General features: G+C 37.5%; 2 protein-coding genes across 4 annotated transcripts in view; one reads left to right on the top strand and one right to left on the bottom strand.

Annotated features, from left to right (window-relative positions):
- The first annotated feature begins 447 nt into the window (after positions 1-447).
- On the top strand, positions 448-3044 carry b9d1 (B9 protein domain 1). Of its 2 annotated transcripts, none has more exons than XM_067428974.1 (7): positions 448-660; positions 769-837; positions 1114-1222; positions 1372-1468; positions 1563-1625; positions 2590-2657; positions 2842-3044. In XM_067428974.1, the coding sequence occupies exons 1-7, from the start codon at positions 598-600 to the stop codon at positions 2880-2882; spliced, it is 510 nt and encodes a 169-aa protein (XP_067285075.1). In that variant the 5' UTR covers positions 448-597; the 3' UTR covers positions 2883-3044. The 2 variants fall into 2 exon arrangements, with proteins under 2 accessions (XP_067285075.1, XP_067285074.1); XM_067428973.1 differs by having other exon boundaries at positions 2804-3044.
- Positions 3045-3606: 562 nt separating this feature from the next.
- epn2 (epsin 2) overlaps positions 3607-10720 on the bottom strand; it is a 31041-nt gene continuing 23927 nt past the window's right edge. The window contains exons 5-9 of one of the 2 annotated variants that reach the window (XM_067419490.1): positions 10214-10331; positions 8429-8596; positions 8198-8287; positions 7256-7453; positions 3607-6397 (exon numbers count right to left, since the gene is read on the bottom strand). In XM_067419490.1, the coding sequence (XP_067275591.1) occupies positions 6015-6397; positions 7256-7453; positions 8198-8287; positions 8429-8596; positions 10214-10331 (957 nt within the window). In that variant the 3' untranslated portion in view covers positions 3607-6014. Of the gene's footprint in view, positions 6398-7255; positions 7454-8197; positions 8288-8428; positions 8597-10213; positions 10341-10720 lie in introns of both variants that reach the window. The other variant, XM_067419481.1, reaches the window with a different exon arrangement.

Here is a 10720-nt window from a genome sequence, read left to right as displayed (position 1 = left end):
CAAAAATGAAAATGCTGTCATCATTTACTCACTCAGGTTGTTCCAAACCTGTAAGAATGTCTTTCTTCGGCTAAACACACAAAAAAATATTTGGAAGAACGTTTGTAACCAAGCAGATAGAGCAACCATTGACTACTATAGTAGGGGAAATACTATGGTAGTGAACAGTTGCTCTATCTGCTTTGTTAAACATTCTTCAAAAGATCTTCTTTTGTGATCAGCAGAAGAAAGAAATTCTTACAAGTTTGGAACAATTTGAGGGTGAGTAGCCTAAATGATTTTAATTTTTGGTTGAACTATCCCTTTAATGGAGACTAAAGTAATTACTTATTCAAAAGTATGTACTCAATTGAATATACAATTTCGGACGCGGCCCCAATTTCATGTCCACGACAACCACCTAGTGGAATAGCAATTTAAAAACGCGTTTTGTCTAGCCATTTTGGATCTTACTCCCTGCCGTACTGAAAGCGTCCATAGCAGCCAGATACCTGTTGACAACGGAGATTCTTTAATATACAGCTACCTTGACATTTCAATGCAGCGAGGGTAGTTTGGTGTGATTTAAATGTTCTCCAGGGTGTTAATGGTGTGAAGATGACCTCAAACAACCCAGCTGTTTTTCTCCTGATGATCAATGGGCAAATCGAAGCAGCCGATGTGAGTTAGCAATGAGTTAACGTTATAGAAGCCGTGTTTGATGCAGTGTTGAAGCCTGTTGTTAACGTGGATTAATTTGATTAATTACATGTCATATTTTGTTTTAAGTTCCCAGAATATGACGATCTGTACTGCAAGTATTGTTTTGTTTATGGACACGACTGGGCGCCCACATCAGTGAGTGACATCAACCCGCTTTAACGTTAACGTTACTTCTTTCAGTAACGGAAATCAGGGCTTTTGTAAACATGCATTAACATGTAATATATCTATCAATTAATATGTAACTTTAATATAGATAGTAATAATATATCATATATTACACGGTAATTATCATCTTTATATGGTACTAATCTAGTTATTTTATAAATTAGCTCGTCCCTGCTTTTAGTGACGTGATAAGCATTTGTATTGTCATATATTCGAAAACAGCAAGTTTGTGTCTTTTGCTAGGGCTTGGAAGAGGGCATTTCTCAAATAACATCAAAAGGTAGAGGATCTCAGAGTTTGGTGTGGAATTTCCCATTGGACATCACATTCAAAAGCACTAACCCATTTGGCTGTAAGTGAACCTTGTTTTGGTCAGAATAGCATGCTTGCATTGTATCGAGGAACATTAGTCTGAAGATGTGCTGTCATATAGTGTGTGTGTGTGTGTGTATATATATATATATATATATGTCCACATTCTAACCTTTTCTTTTTCTTCAGGGCCACAGATCGTAGTTAGTGTGTATGGCCCTGACGCTTTTGGAAATGATGTTGTGAGAGGTTATGGAGCTGTGCATATCCCGTTTACACCTGGAAAGTGAGTCACTCTGAGATTGTGGTGTGACAAAAGCACCCAGCCTGCTTGAGATTTGTCTGAAACGTACAATACATGTGAATGCTCTCTGTCACAGACACACCAAGACCATCCCTATGTTTGTTCCTGAGTCTACGTCAAGACTGCAGAAGTTCACAAGGTTGTAACTAATTTCTCACACAATATTCTGACTTAACCACTGCTGTTTTGTACACACATACAGCAGCAACATTTTAAAATTACCCACTTTACTATGCACCAGCCAGTGATGGGTAAGTTACTCTAAAAAAAATATACTACTAGTTACATATTCGATAGTGTAATTAGATTACTGTAAAAATTACTATCTCCAAAAAGTAATAATTACTTATTTCTAATTACCTTCTATAATCCTATCAACCAGTACAACTAGTTAAGTGATTTAAGGATAGACATGAAACGGCTCTTAATTCAAATACATAATATAAAACTATATTATCCTCATTAACTAGACAAACTATTACAAATAGGATAGATAAAAACATGCATTTTAAAGATACTTTAAATTGTGATGCTAATTCTACTATTATATATAATTATTCTACAGTCTATACAGTTTTAGTTCAATTATATGTGAAGTAACTAATTAAATTACACACACACAAAAGAGTAATCCCTTACTTTACTTTTTCAAGGAAAAAGTAATTTAATTGCAGTAACTTATTACTTAGTAATTAATTACACCCAACACTGGGACCAGCTTACGGTTGTGATTTAAATTGAATTTCCTGTTGCCCTTTTCTTTTGTCTTCAAAACAGATATTGAATTAAATATACTTAGTCTTACTTCTGGGAAATTTGACTTGAACGTACATAATACGTTCAGAACACAACATTGGACATACCTAACACAATACAATCCAAGAGAAAATAAGCAACACCTACATGTATTAAAAACCTTTTGTAATCTCTATTCAATAATTTAGCCACAATTGGAAATGTTTTTAAGTTTTGATTTACACCTCATATAAAGTTGTTTAGTTGAATGTGAAACGTGAACAACAGTTTCAAATCAGCAAGCACATTGTAACCTGAAAACTTAATTTGCATGGCTCTGTATCTAACAAGTTTTTTCTTGTACTCAGTTGGCTGATGGGAAGGCGTCCAGAGTTCACAGATCCCAAGGTTGTTGCTCAAGGAGAGGGAAGAGAAGGTAAACTTTAATTTAACTGTTGCCTCAAAATGAAACCTTGCATTGCAGTAGAAGTTTCCTCTCTAATCATGGCAAGTCTTCAAAAAATGTTCTTCTGCAATCAAGTGTAGTTGAGCTGTAACTGATGCAGGTGTGTCCATTTGCAGTCACAAGGGTGCGCTCACAAGGTTTTGTCACACTACAGTTCAACATTGTGACGAAGGACATGAAGAAGCTGGGTTATGACACTACATCAATAGAGCATTCACCTGCAAGAACATCTCAACGGCTTTGATAACCTTGAGGATCTTTTTGTACCTTGCTTTAGTCAGTCTGTTTTATAGGTGTAATAATTGATATATTGTTTAATCAGCTTTGTATGTTTTTAAATAAACTGATCTTGACTTGTTTCTCTAGAAGAATCATCCATTTCTGACCGAAATAACTTGCCTCATCCTCAATTTGCATGTCCGATCTATGCCTATTTTTGACTAAAAACTCCAGATTATGATTAACCTCTGCTCAAGACTATTAAATACATAAACCTCATCTTAAACCATCAAAAAAAAAATTTGACATTAAAAATCTAGTAAGCAAAATGAAAATGTGAATTAGCTGGCAAATAGCTGAAATATGTCTACATACCTCATATGTCTAACATCTAATAATAACGTAAGGTAGGGCTTTGAATATATATATATATATATATATATATATATATATATATATATATATATATATACACACACAAACATTTCAGTTATTTGCCAGCTAATTCCCATTTTCATTTTGCTAACTGGATGTACTACAAAAATAAACAGAACTAAACCATTAAATTAATAAAATTACAATAAAGCAAATATGAAATAAACAGGTTCAAAATGCTATCACAATAACACTAAAATAACTGTCTGGCACCATAACAGGATGTGATGTTGGCTTGTTTACTGACAGCATGAAGAGACGGATCAAAAGTCATTGATACAATTTATTTGTTTTACCACGGCAGCTACAGGTCCTTTATCACTCGCTGCGGTTTAGATGACAATAAAACAATCACTCTTCCTGTGACTTTCCTACAAAACCATTACACAGAAATAAGGTACACAACAATATGTTACAATAGAACAGATGATAAATTATATTATACAGTTATAATGCCAACAAGTTGAGCACATATCCATAAAAAGCAGCCTGCTCCCAGTAATATGAGACAGTTTGGTAAATACAGACACAATAACATGGAAAAATAAAATGTTACGCATGTTCACAAGGTTAGTCCTCCACAATAAATGCATAATGAATACATACTAACAGAAGAACGAGTGATACACGGCAACAGCTAAACAAGATGGCCAATACGAAACGAGCTGGATATCGTATGGATTCAAAAGTCAAAACTAGTTTGCGTAATCGAGTACAGTGACGTTCGCTAGCAGAGAAGTCTTTAGCAGGATAAGAGCCTGCTTAAACCATCATGTCCATCAAAAGCACATTACATACATCTTAAAGCTGTCTTAGCCATAACCATCCCCCAAAATGCCTGAGTTTGCCTGCAGATTATTGACCATAACACACCCAGGCTCTGCTACATAGGCAGTACTACCACAATATTTCCAGCAGAGGTCACTAGCTCATAGATGAGAGAAACCATAGAGTCCATACTCTAGCAGAAACCAAGAAAACAAAAGCAGTAATATTGGTGATAATAATAATAATAGGGGAAAAAAATCGAAGAGAGATAAACGTGTAGTCCGTTAGAAACCAACCACAGCTCTGCATTTAAAAAGGACAAGAAATGTCACTTTGGTAACTACTATTCGGTGGCAGATGTTGCCATCTTGTGCTTAACTGGTTGAATTAAACGTGTAGCCACGAGGCACACCTAAGTCTAGGCGTTCTTGCTTTAAATGGACTGCTAATTGTGATATCAAATGATTCATCGTCTAGTTTAAGTCTCATGTAATGATAAAACCGTGGCCATTATTGGAAAACAGAACGATGCAATTGAACCACAGTTTTCTAGCTGGAGAAAGATGAATATGACCCCTAACATACATTTATACCACATGCTTAACAACGAAAACCCCTAGAAAATCGAACAGTCAATCAATTATGGGACCCCTCCCACACTATAGCATCTCCACTCACTCTTATAACACTATAAGGAAGTTAGCTGTCCATAAAGAAATGAGGATTTTGTTAACAAGCTTTGCTGTACTTTTCTCCAATGTACATGAACAGATTTGCATTAGGAAGCAGCGATGATAAGTGATACAGCTGTCGGTTATAACAGTAAGATGCATTACGACCTGATGACGATTAACACATATTTCCTCCCGTTTCCCTTTGCTCCATCCACACGCACACATAAATAAGAAACGTTGCTGAAATGATCACATTTCAGATTGTTGGATACTCACAGAGAAGCCAAGCGGATGAATTCTAATCATTAGTATCGATTAGCTGTGGAAATATGGAGCCGTGCAAATAGTGAGCCGTATTGAATTAAAAACAACCCAGTCACCCAATAAACAACATCTTGGGATTGTAAAGCAGTACAAAACAGGCTTCTGTATAAAAGTTGAGCCGTTTTATGATATGCAAACCAACTCCCTGTCATGCATTAAAAAAGAAAAAGAAGAAAGAACAACTCTCCACTTCAGTATGAAGTTCATCTTTCAATGCATCCGGTTTAAAACCGTTTACACATGCGGTTCACACACTCGCTCCTAGTCCTTAGCTTTGCTCGTGTCTTGGTGAACGGGTTACCCATTGCTTCTCGCGCTAAGGACTAACGGTGGGCAAACAGTCAAAGGAAGATAGTTCAGAGCATGTGCAAAATCCCTGCTTGGAACATCAGAATCATTTCCATGTAAACTGATAGAGAGTCCTCTAAACTGTCTACTTAAGCGTACTGTAAATACACATAGTGTATATGCACTGCGTAGAACGTACAGGCTGCTTGGATTAAAAGGGTTAGCTTTATCTAGCACGCTGCTCGAAAGACTAGAAATTAGAAAAATTAAGACCAACCAGTACTCCTAGTTTCAAGCCTCTGATAAGAAAAGTAAGCCATCAAAAAAGAAGTTAAAAACAGAACCCCTTTGAACGGGAGAGGAAAATCTTGCGGTATTGGTGATGGTTTCTTTCGAGTAAATTTAGAAAAGAATACCAAATTGCTGTATGGTACCAATCTCTGACAGGAGAGGAAGGTAATCACCTGCCAGTGTAAAACCTGTAAACACCACTGCTACTCCCAAAAGTCTCAAAATAGCACACCGGTTTAGGGGAATACAACCGACTATGTTGTCTATACCATAGAAACGGGGATGGGAGTGAGATCTGTGTGGGTTTCGGGGAGGCAGCCAATGTTCTTCACAATAAGAAGGGGTTGGTTGTGCCGCCGGCTTGTGCTGCTGTGCCTGTGGGCGGCAGCACTCCGGTCATGAGTGGCTGGGGCATGGACATGGACGCTGGGATCCCCATGCCTGGCATCATCTGGCCCACAGGCCCGAGAGGTGCCATGCCGGTCATGGGTACCATGGAGATGGGGCCGGCTGGGGGCATTGAAGACAGAGGCAAAGGCTCGTTGCTCCTCTGGGCAATGCTGCTGAAGCCCTGACCACTCAGGCCCATCATGGGACTGACTCTCATCTGGTTGAGGGTGGGCGGCTGTGGCTGGTTCACCTGGAAGGGGTTGACCTGGGCTGCAGCTGCGGGTGCAGGTGCAGGAGCTGAAGCTGAAGCTGCTCCCGAGGCTGAAACGAGACCATTGGGATATTGAGGTGAGCTCAATGCTAAACAAGATATATCAGGGCATCTGTAGGGCTTTCAAAATCCAAATTTAAGGCTTTTAAAGACCTGTGCAAATAAAATGTCGATTTAGAACAAATCAATAGTCTCTTTTGCTTAGTTAAGCAGGCTGCTCAACAAGGACTTAATACTTCTTAACAAAACGGGTAGTTTAAAAGCAAGTTTAAATTATTACGTCATGAAATTGAGTATGTATTGATATATTGGTACATAAATCAATTGAAAAGAATTATAGGTCGAACATTATTATATTTAGCTGATACAATAATGTTTAAAAAAAGACAAATTACAGATCATAGCAAAAGTAAACATTGCCATCATTTATCAACAGTAGATCAATAAGCACACATAAATGTGCAGAATTCATTGATCGTGAACTGCTCTGAAAGTGTGAGCCTGTAGAATCTTGTTTTGACTTAAATATTCAGCACTCACATTTAATAAAATGTGAAAATAAAAAATAAAATAAATTATATATGTTAATTAAATGTGTGTGTGTGTGTGTGTGTGTGTGTGTGTGTGTGTGTATGTGTGTATATATATATATATATATATATATATACACACACACACACACACACAAATTAAATCAGTGTGCTGCATATTTAAGTCAAAACATGACACTATATTTTATACAAAATGAGACCTCAAAACAATAAAGACTTTTCATCAACCATGAATTTAAGATAAAGATATTTAACGCTTTTTACAACCATACATTTATAAAACCAAATTGAAGACTTTTTCATAAACCCTGTAAATGTGGTCTTCTAGATTAGAAACACGCTTTTAGTGAAGAGTACCTCCAGCGAGGAAGGGGTTAGAGACTGGAGGCTGCTGGGGAGGCTTGCTGACCAGAGAGTCAAGGTTGACAAGAGCGGCGTTGGGACCCAGGAAAGACTCTGGGGTTTTTCTGGTTGGGCCGCTTGGTACGTCAAACAGATCAGAGCCTACAGACAAGCTGGTCTGTGATGGCAAGGCAGAGCTTCCTCTACCATCACCTGCAAAATACATCACATCCTCATGTCATTCCCAACAAGAGACAACCCTTATTTTAACTGCATCGAAATTAAATTTCTGGGCTGAAACTGATTCAGGAATGCTCTTCTCTAAAGTATTTTTTCTAGCCATCTAATAAGTATATGGACATTGAATAGCTTTCTAGAGGTAAATGTAATGTTAAATGCCATTGTTTTGGGCGTCTTTCCCCTTTAAAACACTGAATTAGCGATTACATGAGACATTTCAGTAAGATGTAATGTATCTTTCAACTTTAGTGTGCTTGAGCCATGCTGCCGCTTGAACTGAGGTGCTACTGCAATCTGTCATGCCATATTAAAGAGCGGCAAAACCACATTTATCCTTTTAATTTCGTAATAAAATCAACAGAATTTTTAAGTTGAGATAAATAGAAATATTGTGTGACGTTTTGTTTCACACTGCGCATCAAAAGAAAACAGCACAGACTAAAATATTTTAGATACCATATCATTACCAATTAAAATCAAGACAATAATACTGAGCTAGTGTCCACAGAGCTGACAGAAAAAGAAAAAAAAAGGATGAACACATTCAAAACGTGCCATCTGAGAAGCGCTAATTAAAAGCATGTGTCAGTCACAGATTTTGACCCTCCAAAACCATTTCGGCTCAAAACCGAAAATAGCCATTTCGGCAGAAAACTCCTAGTAACCGGGATTTCGGTGCATCCATAGTAAACTGCAGTAGCAGTGGCCACCATTTACCTGTCAGTGCTGAGGAACGAAGACTATCAAACTCAGAGAGGTCCTCCCTGGAAGTACCATTTGGTGTGGAGAAGAGATCAAAGCTACCAACTGAGGGAAATGAGATGGTTGGGATTAAAAATAAAGAAAGCCTTGACTTTACAATATACAAGACATTAAAAAGATCTATGAATGCAAAATAAGAATGCAGTTATATTTCCTAGCTTTTGAACTTCAGTTTTAAGAGCTCACCTGTGGCAGGAGCTTTGGGGCGGGTAGCAGGCATTGGGCCCCAGGGATCAGCAGCTGCAGGAGCTGGGTTCGACCCCCAGGGGTCACTGCTCTTCAGAGGAGTGACTGAGGAAGAGGCACTGGGAAGACCCCAGGGATCCACAGGAGCAGCTGGCTTAGGGGCGGCACCTGGAAGATACACACAGATGTGTTAGGTAATAGACATCTTAAGTAATACTATGATGGAAAGATCACTGCCACCATCCTATTCAGACACTCTTAACACTAAATGAAAAAGGCCTTTTCCATAGCAAAAACAAAACTCTGATGAGACTCGCAATGTAACAGAAGTAGCATCAGATCTTTTCACTCTTTCTGGAGTGAGTAAATAAGAGTGAAATGGATTATGGGGGGAAAAAAAGTATGACAGGTGGTACTTATCCATCAGTTATGGATGGAGTATAAAGTGATCTAAATGAAAGCTTATATTTCATTATAAGATAATGACATGGTTTAAGCCTTAATGATAGGAGAAGTCTGTCGTTTCACTGGTAAAGGTCAAGTTGACACTGATTTAAAACAATTTTTTTTATTAAGTTACAAATGAAAAAACAACAACAACAAAAACATGCAGGGATGATTCACAATATCATTGAATCATGAATTTCCATTTCATGCTGGGTTGAAGTTCTTTGCACCGGTTTAATTATATTAAAAACAGCAGAAAAAAACAGAAATTCTATTTTACAAATGAGTTTGACAGGTGATGCAAGTTAAATAGGAGTAAATGTGACCCAATAATGACATGCACAGTGCTCAAATTGGCACTTTTTGCCATTTCCTCTTCCAGAAGACAGAACACCTGCCTCAGACAGCTTCATTTTCAGAACATTCGCGAGAGAGCTGGAGAACCCTTCACAGATTCTGCTCACTCTACCAGTGCAGATCTGAATACTGAGTCTCTTTTGTTTTGTGCACACTGGAATGCACAACTACCGGCCTAGCTACATTACTGAGCTGCCACGAAGAGCTACAGGCCCAAACAACATTATGAAATAAATCCTGGGGGGATGGGGGCTCTAAAGAAAATGGAGCTTTCGGTTAACAGGTGGTCTTCACATCCTGAGCATTAGGTTTATTTATTTATTTTTTAAATGTGAAAATTTATTGAAAATCTGCCTTAACCCTTTAGGGAACATGCAATGCAGAAAATAGCATTGCACGGTCCTTAAAGCATTAAATTGTAGCAAAAATCTTCTTAGAATTATATCTATTATGCAAATAATTCTGGTGAGAAAAAAGTGCACTTGTTTTTTTGTAAGAATACAGACCTAACGTGATCAGTACAGCAGGAAGCTGATACAAACGGTTGTCAATGTGCTATTATTAGCCATGGACAAATGTGATCTTGTATGTAAAGGGTGTTTACTTGTGAAACTAGCTATTGTTGTGTTTCACTTCGAAAATGATAAAACTAAAAATAATGTTCGTGTCAGGGCTGGGCGATATATTTTCCTTATCCATTTGATAATATTCATTATATATTTTATATAAACATTATAAACTTTAATTGGTTTTAAATGGTTATTTCTTCCCCCAGATAAATCATTCAATCGATTTAAATGTCATTAATCAAATGTTTAAATTAAAGAACTGTAAAAATGCTCTATTTAAATGAAGTAACAAAATCTGAAATTAGGATAGCATAACAAGGAAACAATGGCCAACTAAAAGTGCATTATAATCATCATGATATTTACAATCTTGTTTAAATGATCAAGCCCTAGTTTATGTGTCTGCATTTACCGTAGGATTGCCAGGGGTCTGAAGCGGGGCCTGCCGCGGCAGCACCTGCTCCCCAAGGATCCGCAGCTTGATCTGCAGGGCCCTCGAGCACCGGGTCCATCAGATCCATCAGAGAAGACTGTGGAGGCTGAACACACAATGTATGAGAGTAGTGCCCACAGATACATCCTACTATCCAAAGTAATCACATCAGCTAGAGTGAACATGAACTTGATAGCTGATCAGAAGATAATACTCACATTGAGTAAAGAAGTCCGCAAGAAAACAAAGGAAAAAATTAAGTTAATTTTAAAATCTGTAGTTCGTAATATTCAGTATTTTGATTCAGCAAGGATGCATTAAATTGATCAAAAGTGGAAGCAAATGTTGTGACAAAATGGTGACAAAAACTGGAATAAAATTAACGTCTCGTTAAAAGTCATTTAAATGAACAAATATTCAATTACAATATTTTTTGAAAAATGCCCATCCCTTAGCCTAGAAATCTAGACGCACCCTAGCAGCAGC

The sequence above is a fragment of the Pseudorasbora parva genome, chromosome 2 (assembly GCF_024679245.1).
Source record: "Pseudorasbora parva isolate DD20220531a chromosome 2, ASM2467924v1, whole genome shotgun sequence".
Lineage (NCBI taxonomy): Eukaryota > Metazoa > Chordata > Actinopteri > Cypriniformes > Gobionidae > Pseudorasbora > Pseudorasbora parva.
This window is presented reverse-complemented; position numbering and strand designations above follow the sequence as displayed.

Coding starts and splice junctions, on each gene's coding strand:
- b9d1 (XM_067428973.1), top strand. CDS start 598: ATGACCTCAAACAACCCAGCTGTTTTTCTCCTGATGATCAATGGGCAA. Junction 1,223..1,371: donor AAGCACTAACCCATTTGGCT/GTAAGTGAACCT, acceptor CTTTTTCTTCAG/GGCCACAGATCGTAGTTAGT. Junction 1,469..1,562: donor ATCCCGTTTACACCTGGAAA/GTGAGTCACTCT, acceptor TCTCTGTCACAG/ACACACCAAGACCATCCCTA.